Raw genomic sequence first — 16,355 nt, 5'->3', positions numbered from 1 at the left:
ACGGGCTGAGGGTGGCTGAGCCTCGACGTGCCCTGTCCCGCCCTGAGGGTGCCCCGCTCTCCGGTAAACACCGAAACTGCTGAGCGTTTGGGCACAGGCACGGTAAAGAGCGAAGCACTCTGCTCTTCCCTGGCCCGTCCGTCTGCTTCTCGGGCCCCGAACAGCTGCTGAAGCCTCATCGTGCATTTTCTTTTAAGTTTTAAAGGTGAGCCAGGGTTAGTTATTTCTTTTTAACCACTGCCACCCACCTGAAGAGGGCAAGTCAGGGGACGTCTGTGCTAACAGAGCTCTCCTTGTGGTTGTTGAGGAGCACGGGGTCAGCTGGCGTGGCTGGGCAGGCGAAGGCCCCGCTGCTGTTCAAAGCCAAGCCTTGTTTTATGAGGAGCTGAATTTTAGAAAAAGTGATGTGTTACACTGTTTGAACATAAGAAACTCTAAAGTCTCAGCCTCTGCAGCAGAAAAATGTGATGCAATATGGGTTAACCAGGCAATCTGCCTTTCTGTGAGCAGTTTCAATTTCTGGAGCATTTCCCATCACTATTCACTGACACATTGTAGATTTGCTTACAAAAATCTGAAAGAAAGTCATGTCTCCTTTGCTCACTTGTCTTTTTCCTGCATTTTTATAGGCAACAGCAAAGGTTTTGCTACCATGGTTTCAAAAAGGAAGCTGTCGAAAGCTGAGACTTCTGGAGAGAATGGCAAGGCAGATCTGCCGAGTAGGTGCTCAGGTATCATCTTATGGGGAGTGGAGACCCGCTGGAGAGGCAGTGTCTCCCAGGCAGGCTGTAGGCCAAAGTGGCAGTTTTGGTGAGGCTAATTGTTAATGACACTGTTGGTTTTTAAACACTTAAAAAAAATAAAAATCACAATAAAACACTAAAAGCAGTGCTGTATCTTTTCTTAGTCTTTCTGTTCTCATACCTTTGCTCATTGTTTACTATCTTGAGCTTCATTGCCTTCAGAGTCTGCAGATAAATCACATCTGATCAACAATGATATCTGTAAATCAAACCATGATTACCTCTCTCTGTACCTGGAACTTTAGCAGATGGGTTGTTACCCAAGAGAGGCATCCAGTGGGAGAACCTATATCAAATTTGTGCTTTTCAGGCCAGAGGAAAGTATATGCTCATAATCTGTTGGTGGGTATGTCTCACATGGGACTAGGCTACTGCAGGTGTATCTTAGCTGTCTGTGGTTATGGATCACTAAAAGGGGTAAGAAATGTTCCTTTCTGGTGCCATGCTGCAGGGACAACTGCTTTACAGGGTCTGTGCTTTGGGTTAATTTGGAATTAGTTGTTTATTTGAAGGGTCCTTGTCATTCTTATTTGATATTTGATGTAATGTATCTTGTTTTCTCAGAAACAAAGAAGTTGCGGATTTCTGCCCCTGGTGGAATGGAGACTGAGGGAATTTTTGAAGAGCTCATTAGAACATCAGGAATTGTACTGAAAGCTGGGGAGGGACAGAATGAAATAGGTATGAGTTTAACTCATTATGGCAGCTTTTTGAGTGTATACATGCAAAGTCAAAAGACTGCTGAAATATTATTGGAGGTATATGAAGTAAGGTTAGACTGCATCTGTGATGAGTATTGAGTCACAAAGAAGGAGCTCTGAAACAGGAAAACAAACATCTCATTGCCTTTCAGCTTGGACAAACAAACATCTCATTGCCTTTCAGCTTGGACAAGGCCCTCAGAAATTTGTATATTAAGCCTTTTTAGTGCTATGAGCTACTCTCAAGACAGACTGCAACAAGCACAAGTGGTGACGCCATTCAGGCTTTTGCTAACTGAACTGTTCAGTAGAGCAAATGCAGAAGTATTGGTGGGTGGGCTTGAGAGCTTGTGATCAGTGTAGCTGTTGTTATGATATTGTATGGTCTGGTTCTTTATTTTCTTTTTAAACTTTCTCCTTAGCTGTAGATCAAATGACTTTCCAGAAGAAGCTCTGCCTGGCTCTGGAGAAGCACCCAACTTACCCAGGTGTGAGTAACAAACTATGCTTTCGCAGGAGCCAGCTTTAAAGCTGCTTGCTGTGTAGCAAAAGGTGCAAATGGAGCTGGCTGTTCATGCTAGTCCCATACAAAAATATGGAGCACAGCAGCTTATCTTGGGTTTCTGTGTTCCAGGTTCTCTAATTCTCTCAGTGTTGCTGTTCCAGTCTTTTGGTCTCATTCTGTCTCATCTTAGCTGTTAGGTCTGAATAGTCAGAAAGAGATGACCAGCCTGTGCCTTTGCTAAACTAGCCTTGGTGTGTGTGCTTGTGGTTTAACCCTGCAGGTAGCTAAAGAGCATGCAGCCACTCGTTCACTCCCTCCCCCAGTGGAATCAGGGAGAGAATTGAAGGGGAAAAAAAAAAAGCTAAAATTCTTGGGTTGAGATAAAGACAGCTTAATAGAACAAAAATGGGGAGCAAAATAATAATGATAAAAAAATGAGAACATACAAAACAAGCGATGCACAACACAGCTGCTCACGACCCACCAACTGGTGTCCAGTCAGTTCCTGAGCAGCAGCCTCTAGCCAGCTTCCCCCCCATTTTATATTCTGAGCATGATGCCATATGGTCTGGAATGTCCTTTTGGGCAGTGGGGATCAGCTGTCCTGGCCATGTCCCTTCCTAGCTTGTTGCAGCCCCAGCCTGCTTGCTCGTGGGGTGGGGTGAGGAGCAGAAAAGTCCTTGATTCTGTGTATGCACCACTCAGCAACAACTAAAACATCTTGTGTCAATATAATATCAACTTATTCTCAGACTAAAGCCAAAGCACAGCACTGTACCAGCTACTAATCAGAAAATTATCTCAGCTGAATGCTCCAAGATTGGTTTTGCGCAATTCAAACCAAAAGTTCTTTACTTCCACCACCATGCCCTGTCAAATTAAATAATTGACAATATTATTCAATAGTCAGACACTCTTAAGAGAGAAAAATCACTACTTAACTTTCTAGTGGAAGCTGTGTTTGGTTTTGGGTTGGCTTGGAGCTGACAGCATTAAAACTGCCAGTGTGGTACTCTTCCCCTGTCAACAAGTCCAGTGTGAAAATCCTGAGGCCAGTGATTTGACTGCAGATGTTTTTTGGGTGCAGCTCTTGTCACATCAAATATTACTGTCTCAGCTGAACAGGAAGACAGGCAAAGCTCTTTTACATGAAAGTAAAATATAAGACTGTTGCTTTAGAGTTATTTTGTGGAACAATTGGTGTTTCCTTTTGGAAATGGTTTAGACTAGAGTTCATTTATTATCCAGCCTTCCTTCCAGCACAGTTTCCGTATGTCGCAGTTCCCTGGCTAGCTCTTCCCTGTCCTCATTATCTGCTCCTAAACCACAGGAGTTGATGGGGGTGTCTTTGCAGAAAGTGGGTGATTTCTCTGTGCATTGCAGGTTGTGAAGCAATTTATCAGTGGTTTGGAATCTCGCATCAAGGACAGAAACCAGTTCAAGAACTGTCTCTTGCCGTGTGCTCCCATCCAGACCGAGGGGTCAAGGTCAGAGAACATGTGTTTTGTCTTCCCCTTCAGTCAGAGCCAGTGTCTAGTTAAATGCTATGTAACATTGAGCAGAGTTCAGGGAAAGGCTGTAGCTCCAGCTGATACACAATGAGACTTGTTTCTTATGCAGAAGTGGCTAGTGTAATACACTGCTACTCAGCAGCACTAAGTTTAAAGTGGTAAGTCATGGAATTTACTGGCTGCCTGTGGCATGCATTGGGCTCTGTGGCATTGTATGGGAAGAACCAAATTCTGTGGGGGAAAAACAAGGCTGGTGAAGGTCAACTGGTTTTTGACAATTTTTCCAGGAGAGGCAGCTTGACCACAGAGACTTTTGCATTTCCATCTCACATTACGCTTGTAGAGAGTAAGCTTGTTGAGAGCTGAAGTGCAGTTTTAAATCTGTGTGTGTGTCTGTGGTTAACATGTTACCAAAACTTTCCCGCTATTGCTTCTTTTAAAAGAAGCAGCAGTGGGAATAGCTACAGCCTGTTCTCCAAATGTATTTTGCACTGGGTGTTGTGGTCTAGTGTGAGATGTCCCTGGCCATGGCAGGGAGTTGGAACTAGATGATCTTAAGGTCCTTTCCAACCCAAACCATTCTATGATTCTATGTTTTTATTGCAACTGTGGTGGAATCTTTCATCTTGCAGGACTCAACATTCGTACTGTGACAGCCTCATTAAACTGCTGCTTGGAATTAAGATCTTACAGGTATGGACACCTTAGTTTGCTCTTTACAATGGTGTTGATTTATTTAGGGATTCTTTTGCTTTCTCAAGTAGAGGATTAATAGAACTTGTTGTGAAGCAGATGAGGCTGCACCTGGAATAGTGTCTTATACAAAGGGATACAAAGATGCTCAGGGCACAGAGCACATGGCATGCAAGAAGAAACAGAGGGAACTGGTTTTGTTCAGTTTTAAAAATAGAAGATTAAGGGATATTTTGTGGTCTTCAGATACATAGTTGCCTGGTGTATAGAAAATAGTCAGATTCTTCTCAAAGGTGAATGGGGTCAGGATGAGATATGACAGCTTAGGTCAACCATGGGAAATTGTGATGGTATATAACCATTTCCACTGTGGAGAATGTTTCCTAGAAATGTGCTAGAACAGGTAGGCTAGAGAGGTGATTGAAACTCCATTATTGGAGGAATTTGAACCTTGAAAGTGTTTAAAAATGGGCAAGATGCTGAGCAACTTGCTGGGAAGAACAGGGTCTGTTAAGTTGTATGCAGGTTGCAGGAAGAGGTGTATGGAGTTGAAGTTGACAGCTATCTTGCGAAGGCGTGGGAAATCTGAGCAGCTGTGGATTTAAATCCTCTTATAATTAGAATGTTTTAAGAGTTCTTCTCTTAAATACATTTTCGGAATTGCATTTGGGCCATGATTAAGGGAGGGGGTGGAGAGGAGGAAATTAGCCCTGCAGAGGGAATGGCAAAAGCATGTGGGCCTTGTTTTCAAACTTGTCTAAAGTTGATGCTTATGATTCCTGTGCAGTGAGAAGCAACTCAGCTGGGTCTGAGGAGTGCTTCCAGAGGAATTGCACATCCTGCCCCTATGCCCTGATTCTGTTAGATAATGTGGATGGTTTATATCACCTTCAGCATTTGTGGGTTTCTCTTTCCAGGCTGTATGCCTCCTTCCTCTCATTTGGCAAGAGATTTCTTATACAGGAAATATTTGTATTAGTCCTTTTGAGTATTTTATTCTCAAAGGACTCAAACAAGTCTTTTGAGAAGGATCAGGTTTAGTGGCAATGCTGCAGCACGAGCAGTAAATCATCATCCTAACACTGTCCTTTTACCTTTCTTCTAGCCTGCTGTCATAACACTGTTGTTAGAAAAGATTCCCGAATTCTTTTTTGACATGTGAGTATAGACTCTTTTCCCTCTGCCTTGAAATTATATTTCTTCTTTTGGACAATCAGCAGCTGTTTGACTTTAACAGTTACTTCAAATTTATCTGAATGGATGTTTGCACTGAGGTTTTTTTTTTTTCTTCACACGTGCAAAATTATCTGTGTGGTACCATGATTTTAAACTTGTGGGTGCATAAAGCAGAAGGCAAATTTATAAAAGCTGAAATACAGACCTACCTCATGATTCATTACACTTTTCATAGCTGGAAAAAGCCAGGAAGTATCTCAGCAAAGGGACTACGGAATGTCTCTTGATTTAGAAAAAGATGGAAGCAGATGGCAGAGTTTTAGGAGGCTGCTGGATGCAAACAGACCTCCTTTTAAAAATACAGACTGTGTTTTAACAAGGAAAATAAAAAAAAGCATCTATTGGTTTATGAATGTAGACCATCATAGCAGAGTGAGAAATCTTCAGGTGCAACATGGGCAAGACTTGAACACTTAAGCTCTTTTTCCATTGCTCTGGATGCTTGCTACGGAATTAATGGAGCAGGTCAAGAGATAGAAAGAAGCTGAGGCTGTTTCTGATAAAGTATTTGTTTCAGTACTGAGTGTCAAGCAGGATACAAATGCTGTAGAGAGGCTGAGTCTGAGAAATCATCTCAGACTGAAATCTTGTTAGAGAGGAGGGTTTAGCTGACAGTCAAAAAGACTGGTTTGTTTTCACCCAAGAATTCTAAAGGATCTTGTATGTAAAAGCAATAAGCTATTAAACGTGCTCTTAAAAATGGATGCTGTTACACTTGTCTCCTGTTAGACTGTAAGAAGAGTGGAGTTTTTTTTCTATGCATTAATGACCACTTAAAGGGTGGGAGAGGAAGAAATGAGAGTGGTCCGTTTTGCAGAAGGAGGAGGATGGTCCATGGGGACCTGGTTGCTCAGCATGTTTGTAAATGAAAAAGGAAATGAAAAGTGAGAGAACAATTGATGGTAACAATTCCCCCAAATAATCTAATCTAAAACTAACTGTGAAGAACAACAGAGTTTTTTCAGTGGACTTCCTACTGATTTTTGTGTTGTTTAATTATGGAATGAGAAACAACATTCATTACAACTAGTGTGTAACCACACTTGTACTGACCCACCAATTTCTCCCAAATCTGTCCTATAGACCTTAATGCCGGTCAGTGCCTGGGCAGAGGACATGCAATGTACTGACTCCCTGTAGGAAGGGTAGGGAGAACTTGGTTTTGGCAGCAACCAGCTTGTTATTACATCTGTGCTCACAGATCAGTGTGACCAAAAGTTACAGAAGAGGGAGGGCATGTGAACACAGCTCCATAAACCTTGTTTTCTTAAAAAAATCAGACTAAAATTAATCCTGATTGTATAAAGACAGTGACAAACTCAGTGTTTTCATTGAGGAAAGGTGTCTTGTATGGATGTTTTTGTTTCTTACTCTTTAGTATCAGTTCCATGCTCAGTAGTAGACAAAGCAAGAAAATAAATGCTAGGGAAGGAGTTGGGAACAAAATGCAAAAACACCATGTCATTGTAAATGCATGGTACAATCACATTTTGAATGTTGTGTGCACTTCTGGTCAAGCTGTCACAAAAATGTAATAGAACAGTTTCTGTATAAGTAGGGATTTATTCTAAATAAAAGAGAATTCTGCCCGCTTTCAAGCGGAAGGCTTGAAGATTAGCAGAGAAATGTCAGATGTCTGTAAAAGCAAGAAAGATTTAGAAAAGGTAACTGAGGAAGGTTTAGCCACTGTTTTTAACTATGGAAGGCAGCAAGCAAAAAACCCCGGAAGTACTCTTGCAGATTGTGTACTATTTCAGATTATTCCACCCTGTGGAATTCAGTGCTGGGGAATGTAGAGATTAGAAATTACACACAGGGGTCTCTGTTGTTTTTTCTTGTGTTTTGGTTTTATTTTGTTTTTAAGGTTTAGGGAAATTAAGGGAGGATAATAGTACTACTGGATAGCAGACATGGAGTGGGTACCAGCTTCTGCCTTGGAGATTTGAAGAAGTGCTCATTGTTGGAGACTGAATGGATACTCTGTGAAAGGATTGCTCTGTGAATGCCCTGTCACACAAAACTTACCCAAAAGCATCTAATACTGAGTACAGCTGGGGACAGGGATGCTGGGCTCAGAGGACATTTAGGCTAAGCTGGCATAGCCACTCTCATGGTATGTGGCACAGGAGATCTGAAGTAAAGTCACATTGTATGTTTTGCTTTTGGCACCCTAACTTAGGTTGTTGTTGTTGGTGTATTGAAACTGGCTGGTAGTATTCCAGTAATAAGAAGTAGGGTTTTGCCTGGGTGGTGCTATAATCTGTAGAGGTGTTAATGATATTTTTATAGAATGGTTTTGATAGTTGGTTAATTTGAATTGCATCTCATGGTCTTGCTGACCAGCAGCAAAGCTTTTGTGTGTCTATAGGTCTGACTAATCTGTGTTTCACTTTCTGCTGTTTCAGCGTGGGCACCTTTGGAACAGATTTTCCCCGGCTCATCATCAATCAGTTTAAATGGCTTGATAAGCTTCTTGACAGCCAGGTGGGTACCGACAGTGCAAGCACATGTAGGCTCTTTCCACTCAGCTTCTGGAATGCTTCTCAGGTGAGATGAGATCAGTTATTATGCTAATGAGAGCTGGTGTTTTCATATTCACATGCTGAAGGAGAGATTTAATTCTTTCTGCATTATTATGATTACCTTCAATGACTTGAACATCCTCTTTTATTCTTTTTCTTCTTCCCTTGCTCTAAGTCTCCTTTTTCATAAATGTGTATCTGTACATATGTGTCCACATGGGTGACCCGATTTTGAAGCTTTTGCTGGTAAGAAGTTACAATCCCCCCTTGTTTAATTTTAACTAGAGATACTGGCTACTTGCCAGTGTCTGGAGATGAATTCTCTGTTCTTGCTTTGGTCTTTCCCTAAGTAAGTTGGTCTCTGTGAGTTTGTACTGGAGGGCTCTTCCTAGAGAGTCCCAGAATTAACTGCATCAAGAAGTCATACTATGCGCTGAGGAGCTTGCTGTTTCCCACTTGTCTTTGCTCACCAAGATAGTTATATCCTACCTGTAAAATGTCATTATTCCATAAAAGTATCTGCTATGATTCACAACTTCAACAGAACAATGATTTAAGGATTCTGCTAACTAGCAGAAATCCAGACAAATGCCTTACTATGTGACCTTGTATACATAATGTTGCTTTACTAAGGAACCACTTGCTCACAGTGAGCCTCAGCATTTTACAAGTACTCTTCTGCTCTGCAGGATCTCGTCAAGAAGTTAATGGAGCTGGTTAGTGTCTCTCCAGTGCCAATCCAGCATGATATTATCACCAGTTTACCTGAGATCCTGGAGGATTCCCAGCAAAGTGAAGTTGCCAGAGAGCTCAGGTACAAATGATTGTTTTGGGTGTTTGTATTTTGTTGTTTGATTTGTTTTTCCCCTTGCACTCAGCCGGATAAGACATCGTTCATTAATGTTGGTTGCACCAGGACTGACGGAAGTAGTAAGAAAACAGTCTGCTTCTGTAGCATTCAGGGACAACTAGTACTGGAGGACATGTAATTTGTCCTGTTATGCTCTTAAACAGAGGTCTAAATGGTTCGAAAGTGCTTCTATCTGAAAAAAATTATTACACTCTTGACTCTGAGCTGCAGTCCCTTGGTCAAGCAGGTGCCAAACCACAGCTTGCTAGAAAGCAAGCACAGTTTATATAGGAAGCATTTGTAAATACTTGTCCAATTCTTAGTCTGTTTCCTATTGACCAGTGCTGGGAAAAGGATGCTGAATGAAACTGATTATCTGATTGGACCCATTGTGCCTTTCATTATATGTTTGTAATTTTTAGAGCAAATCCTGTGACTAGGGAGGAGGTTGTACATGAGAAGAACTCAATCCTTGGCTTGAATGTAGCAATCTCATTTACACTTTGCTGGTGGCCTGTCCGTGGGACAGAAGTGTGGCTAGATGGTATCAGGACCAAGTCATGTATGTGACTAAATAATATACCAGTGGTCTCACTATTTTTTCTGTTTATTGTGAACCCCGGACTTTTCAATTTTCAAATTCTTGCTTGGGGCTTGTACCAGGCCTTTGTCCATGCTCCCTGTTTTTACAAGATTTGAAAAAAAGTAGATTCTTGCTGTCTGCTTCTGATCAGCAACCACAAAATCACAATTTGGCACGTTCAGGGAGGAGTGACAATTCAGGGAACAAGTTTTCCGTGATGCCAGTGGCATACATCAGTTTCAGAAGTTTTTTTGGAATCACACAATTTACTAGATATCCATCCATGGCTCATTGTTTTCTTTTCCTTGTGAACCAGCTGCTTACTCAAACAGGGCAGGCGGCTGACAGTTCCAATCCTGGATGCCCTTTCTCGACTGGATCTCGATTCAGGCCTTCTGGCTGAGGTGAGAGTTTTTACTGAGTAGTTGAGCAGAACCCAGCCCCTGCTTAGCAACGCAAGACCTAGAACTGTCTGGTTATTCAAAGTGTTTTTCTAAGCCTGATTCCTATAGGCCTTCAAAAGTCCTGAGCTCGCTGAAACAGGAAATGAGTCAGAGAAGCTCAAACTGTTCAGTGAGGAGCAGAGACATTTCTAGCCGTTACAGTACACATTCAGAAATTTCAAACACACCTGCTTTAGCAAATGCAAAAGCACCTTATCCTGCTGCAGTAATTTTGTACTGTCTATCTTAAACTTGTTTATTGTCACTGTTTCTTTTTTTGAAGCACAGTGACCGCTGCTTTATTCTAAGTAAAGGCAGAATGGTGATTAAATCATTGCACGATCATAGTTTTTTCTCTGCAGAATGCTGAGTAAAGGAGAAGAGATGATAGGCCCTGGGTCTTCTGGGCATGCTGGGTTGTTGCACTTCTTGCAGTTGGGCTACTTACGTATAAAATAAAATTGGTTCATTTGAGTGCATTAACTACTATTTTACAAAGTCCCAAAAGGCAGTGCTGTATAAACAGGGTATGGCTTTTCCATGATTTTCCCTTTTGAAAGCTAGTTAAAAAATAGTGGAGCCAAGCTCTTCTCAGCAGTGCCAAATGAAATGATAAAGGGCAGTGGCTGCAAATTACAGCCTAGAGGATGCAGGTTGGATGTTTGAAAAAATGAGTTAGGGTTTGCAGCACTGACACAAATTACCAGAGAAGTGCCAGAGCCTGGGGAGTTTCCTCCATCCTTGAATGTCTTCAAGACTCAGTTAGCAAAGCCAAGGTGAGTCTGATCTGGTACTGACAATATTCCTGCTCTGAGCACAAGGCTGGACTGTAAGTCTCCAGAGATTCCTTCCCACTAACATAACTGTTTCTGTGAACCATGGTCTTACAGCTGACCCACTGTTGCTTTCTCCTCAGGTGCGGCAGTCTGCCATGACCATTGTGCCTTCTGTAAAACTGGAAGATTTGCCTGTAGTAGTAAAATTCATCCTCCATAACGTCAAGGCAGCAGATGCAGTAGAGGTACAGTTTTTGCTCTGTACTAAAGACCAGTAAGTTGTCTAATCCAGTGCATGTTTTAACACAGAGCAGTTGCTTCACACACAGAGGTGTATGCTGTAATGTTGTCAAGCAGAATTTTGAATATTGCCAAGGATCAAAGCACATGTTAGAAACTATGTCTGTTTTCTGATGTGGATTTGGTTATACCTTCAGGCCCGGGAATTGAAATGTCTTCCTTTCTGCTGCCTATTGTAGAGTTTTCTTATTTGTTTTTAGATTTAGACAGGGACACCACTGTGAAAACAGCATGCCTATAACAACAAGCCAGTCTCTGCTGATACAGTGCAGTTTGACAGCAGTCAGAATGGTAAACTCGCATCCCCCAGAATTCCTGTAGCTGTCATGTATCTTGCTCAGCTGCCAAACAGGATAAAACTAGTTCAGCATACAGCAGATATAGGTGGGAATTTCATAGAGTGACTTGTAGGAAATCCTTTCCTGCTTTCTGCACGCATCTGCAACTTCATGACATGACAGGTAAAGAGCAAAGTGTTGCTGGTTTATATTTAAGTTAACAAAAACCCCACCCCAACAACAAAAAGCTTGAGCATGGTTAAATGTTTGTGAATTTACAAATACATGAATGTTTCATTTGTAATTTTAGGGTTATTCTTGGAGATTGTGTTTTCTTTTCCTTATCTTTTTCTGTTCCTCCCTTTTTATGTGCAGGGATTTTTATTTTACAGGTGATTTCTGATCTCCGTAAGAAGTTGGATCTATCATCATGTGATCTGCCCATGAAGATCCTAAGTTCCCAGAAGAAGGTTAAAAGTCAAGTCCAGGCCAGGTATTTTAGCAGACTTACATGGTTTTCCAAGGGTAAAATGGGACAAGAGGACTTCAGCTCTTCTTTACGTGGTCTCTCTGGCACACATGGTTACATACATGAGCCTAATTTACTCTGTGTTGACACCTTTATTCCTTCCTGCTTGGTGCTAATATAATACATTGGTCAGTCCTTGCCCAGCCAACTTCCCCTGCCCTGCATGTAGTTCCTTTTGAGCCACCTGCATCCATGTCTGCATGGGGCTAAGCAACTCCATGTATAATAATTTTGCTGCCAGTTCATCTGGATCAGTAGATTTTTGGTTGATTCTGTGACCTCTGCTTCTACCCCTTCTGAAACTCGCTATCCTTGCCAGAGCATTCCTGGTAGAGAATGGCTGTTCCAAGTAACTGCTGTGACTGCTAGGCTGCCTTGTTCCTTTTTACTACAGTATTTACAATGACTGAGTCTCCTTTCTGATCATTTACAGTTCTTCCATGAGCCAAGTAACCACCAGCCAGAATTGTGTGAAGCTACTTTTTGATGTGATCAAGTTAGCTGTAAGATTTCAGAAAGAGGTCTCTGAAGCATGGATTAAGGTAAGATACATGCTTCAGTCCTGGTTTCCTTATTCAGACTCCTAGGTTGAGCCTGAACCTTTCTTGTAATCAAATGTGATATTAAAAGACAAATGTTAGCCCTTCATTTTACTGGTACAGATTTCATTCTGTGTTCCAAATTAGCAGTACTTTTTCAGGAGTCTGCTTTCTTCCTCAGTAACCAATTCCACAGTTCTTGCAGGGTGGCCACTGAGCTCCTCTGTACAGACCCCAAATCTTGAAGTGCAGGATAGACCTGGTTCTGCAGGTTTATGAGAGAAAAAATGAGTACACATATGACAAGACTGAGCTGTTTGAAGCCTTAAGGTGCTTGAAAACGTCCAGCTAGAAATGAATTGGTATTGGGCTAAATTTAATTGTAAATTGCATTTCAGTGTAAACTAGGAGACTGTTTCTTGTTCTCAGCTTTCATTACTAAGTACCTGCATTCCTTTTTCAAGCCTGATATTATTTGAGAACATCCTTGTTCAAGCTGAATTTTTGTGCTGGTTTTTTGAGCGCCTTCTGGTTCTCTGCTGTTGGCAAGATCCAGTTTGCTGGCTTTGACAGCTGTCCTGTTGTAGAGGAGAGAAATCTGTGAGCAGGATTTCTTTTGGTGTCTGCCTCTTTTTGATATGGTTTTGGAATACAGTAGCGTGCTGTAGCATAACAGCTTTCTTGGTTCTTTTGTTCTTAGGCTATTGAGAACAGCACTTCTGTATCTGACCATAAGGTAATACTTCTGACTCTGCACTTGTCTCTGAAGTGTCCCCTTTTGCTGGTGTTCTCAAGGGCTTTTTTCATGGCTGTAGATGAAGAGATTTCTCTAGTTGGAGCAGAAACTGCCAGTGATGTTGCATGGGTGGTTCTTTTGGCATTTGATTTGTTCCTAGTATAACTGCATCCGTTTTCTTTGTAACTCTTAGTTAATCCCTTCTAAATGTCAAGGGACAGAGTTGTCCTGCTTTAATTCTGTCCTGTTGGACTGATAAGGTTTTCTTACGGTTCTGGTTGTTGGCACTTTTTGAGCTCTCGACTTCCTGCTCAGTTTTGGTTTCAAAGTGTATCGCTGTCTGAACTGTTTAATATCTTTTCAGTGTAATGATTGGTGGCTATTTCCTCTGAAAGGTTCTGGATCTGATAGTTTTGCTGCTAATCCATTCTACAACCACCAAGTACAGGAAGCAGGCTGAGAAATTACTGAAGAGCAAAATCCGACTGGGCTGCATGCCTGAACAACTGATGCAGAATGCCTTCCAGAATCATTCATTGGTCAGTGTTGATTCTCTTTTATCTCCCAAAGATCTTGTCAGATGATGATTTATTCCAGTTATGTACACTTCTGTGTACACTTCTGTGTACATAACTAGTCCCAGGTCAGTGTCCCAAGGCACATGTCCACTGCTGTAACTGACACATGAGTTTTAGAGATGAGCTTTCCTCAGAATTGGATGGGCTTTTTATTTTGGTGCAAAACCTTTCAGCCTAAGAGATGTGGTCTAGCCCAAGATCTCCACTGTGTGTTCCAGGCATGCTGTTATCTCCCTGTTATTTTCACAAGTTCATATCTTTACATGTACCATTTTTCAAGTGTTTTCTAGGTCTAAATTTATATATACTGGGCATATGTTTGTAATCTAAGTTACCATTTACTATGAGAAAACTGAAAAGATCATTGAAAAACAATGCAGTGCTACTTGCTGGAGGTACAGGGCAGATGAGAAACTGACTTATGAATTTAATTAATTGAACTATAATAATGCCTTAAGTGGACACATTTTATTCTAAGTGGGTTTAATTCAGTTCTAGTTTAACTCCCTTCCAGAATAAGTTAAGCTAAAGTAAATAAGGCCATTCCTACATTTGAGTAAGAGAGAGCTTGTTGGTCAAAGGCACTGTGTGTGATTAAGTTGAGTTTAAAAGTTAACATATATTTTTGAGTATCTTGATGTAGTGGAGTCCTTCTGGTAAAGTAAGTCCAAGTGTGTTTCTGGGGCTTATATTTAGTGGTACTCTGCTGTAATGTGACTTCCCTCATGTTATCCATAAGGGATATGCTGCTGAGAGCTCTGCAGCTTTGCCAAGTTGGCTTCTTAATTAGTCTGCAAATCTTTTGTGTGGAGAAGGTTGGAAAAACCCATCCTGGTGTACCTTACCTGGTCTTGTTGCCCGTTTATATGAGAGAGGACAGTCAGAGAAGGCAGGAAAGCACCTACTAAACCTAGACACAGCTTTTGGGATGAGCTGTAGCTCGCTCTTTATTTAGAGAACTGAGTGTGTTGAAAACAAGCAGCCATAATGTCCTTTTTCATGATGTCTATATTTCAGGTTATCAAAGACTTCTTCCCTTCAATCCTAGCAGTTGCTCAGACGTTTCTGCACTCTGGACACCCAGCTGTGGTTTCCTTTGGCAGCTGCATGTACAAGCAAGCTTTTGCAGCCTTTGACTCTTACTGCCAGCAGGTATAGTGTGATGGATGGCATCTTTTGTGTTAGTGTTTGCTCTAGAATGTATGTCATGAACCTTATGGGAAGAGGATTTGGGCAGTTGGAAGCCTTTGGGGAGAGGTTTGTGCCGTAGATTAGGCCAAGCAGAAGATGGGGAACAATTGCAGCGAGACTCTGGTAGCAAGTGACTTAAGCAGAGAGAGTGCTGGGAGGAGCAAGGAACAAATAGGCAGTCCTCAGAAGTGACAGAACACAAAATACTTAGGGAGCAGAGGGGACTGCTGGGTGTGCTGTAATTCAGAAAGCAAACAAGCTGACAGATCTAGCCAGGAAGTCAGGACTGGCCCCAGGGTCATGGAGGAGATTTGTTCATAAATCCATATTCCTGTTCTGTCTTACCTAGTCACTTTGAGCATTCTCTGTTTTAAAAAGCCATTGTTATAGTTTGTATTGAAACTTTTTTCCCCTTGATTTGCATAACTTACCAAGATGAAAAAGCTTACACAAGTGTCCCTCAGAGCTCTGAGGACTCCTGCTGCTGTTCTGAATAATCACAGACTAGACTTTCAGCTCTGAGCATAAGTTCCTGCAGACATGCTGATAGCAGAAAATCTGGGGTCTTAAGACAGCTCTGCACAAGCTTTTGAATATATTTGTGCTTTTTGGGGGCACAGTATTTTTATAATTAAGACTGTTTCCTGCATTCCTGCATTACTTGTTACAGCAAACTTAAATAGACACACAAAAGAAAAGCAACTGGGAAAAACCTGAGATGTGAAGGCAATACTTTGTATACGTCAAAGTACTCAAAGTAATACTTTGAGATGTTAAGAATTTAATACAAAGAGGGCTGATTAGCAGTTAGTGACATAGGAAGGACTCAGAGCTTCAGGCAGTGGATGGGAGTGGAATGAGATCCCTGTCCAGAAGTCGACTGAAGTGCTGTTGATAAAGGTCGTGAAGACACAGGAACTGCTGAAGTTAGAGGTGTTGTCTTCCTAGGTATGGTGCAGTGTTCTGTGTGCCTAATGAAATAGGGAAGATGTGTATAGTCTTGTATGTTAGTAGCAAAGAGCAGAATCTGCAGTAGTGTTAGCAAGCAGGCAGGAAAAATTGGTGAAAAGCTACATGATGGAATCAGGAGAGCTTTTAGAATTGAATAAAATTCAGGTTCAAGGAGAGAGTCAATATCATGGATATCAGGAATTAAAAAGCAAACTGAGAAGGAACTTAGGATAATATGTTTGGGATTCGGGTTGATTATCTGCGCTTGATCAATGTATTCTGTAGGAGCAGAACAGGGCAGACATTTTTTGTTGATATTACCCATGTTTTCTTTAGGAGGTTGTCACTGCTTTGGTGACTCATGTGTGCAGTGGAAATGAGACAGAACTGGACATTTCTCTGGATGTGCTCACTGATTTGGTGGTCCTGCACACAGCCCTGCTGATGCGCTACGCCACCTTCGTGAAGGTATGTATGTTTCAGGGAGCATATGAAAAACCCCATATTGTTATGGTAGTCAGCTTGTTCTTTCCATTCAGCATCTGGTAAAATGAACTGCCATAATTAAGGCCAGAGCAATAGTTCTGCATTTATGTTTGTTTAATCATAGAATAGTTAGAGTTGGAAAGG

The 16,355-nt window shown here is 41.6% G+C and overlaps 1 protein-coding gene across 1 annotated transcript; it reads left to right on the top strand.

The window, feature by feature from the left end:
• Positions 1-629: 629 nt before the first annotated feature.
• LOC104406072 (Fanconi anemia group D2 protein-like) lies at positions 630-16,193 on the top strand (the record flags this gene model as incomplete). Its single annotated transcript, XM_010014952.1, has 16 exons — positions 630-731; positions 1,368-1,484; positions 1,927-1,994; positions 3,393-3,496; positions 4,153-4,213; positions 5,319-5,371; positions 7,855-7,933; positions 8,661-8,785; positions 9,721-9,808; positions 10,764-10,868; positions 11,594-11,694; positions 12,164-12,272; positions 12,970-13,005; positions 13,401-13,544; positions 14,601-14,735; positions 16,062-16,193. Coding segments are annotated over 16 exons (1,559 nt in total), but the record flags the coding sequence as incomplete, so codon positions are not given.
• Positions 16,194-16,355: the final 162 nt, after the last annotated feature.

This window comes from Nestor notabilis, unplaced genomic scaffold, assembly GCF_000696875.1.
Source record: "Nestor notabilis isolate BGI_N333 unplaced genomic scaffold, ASM69687v1 scaffold31485, whole genome shotgun sequence".
Lineage (NCBI taxonomy): Eukaryota > Metazoa > Chordata > Aves > Psittaciformes > Psittacidae > Nestor > Nestor notabilis.
The sequence above is the reverse complement of the archived record's forward strand: the minus strand, read 5'-3'. Positions and strand labels throughout refer to the sequence as shown.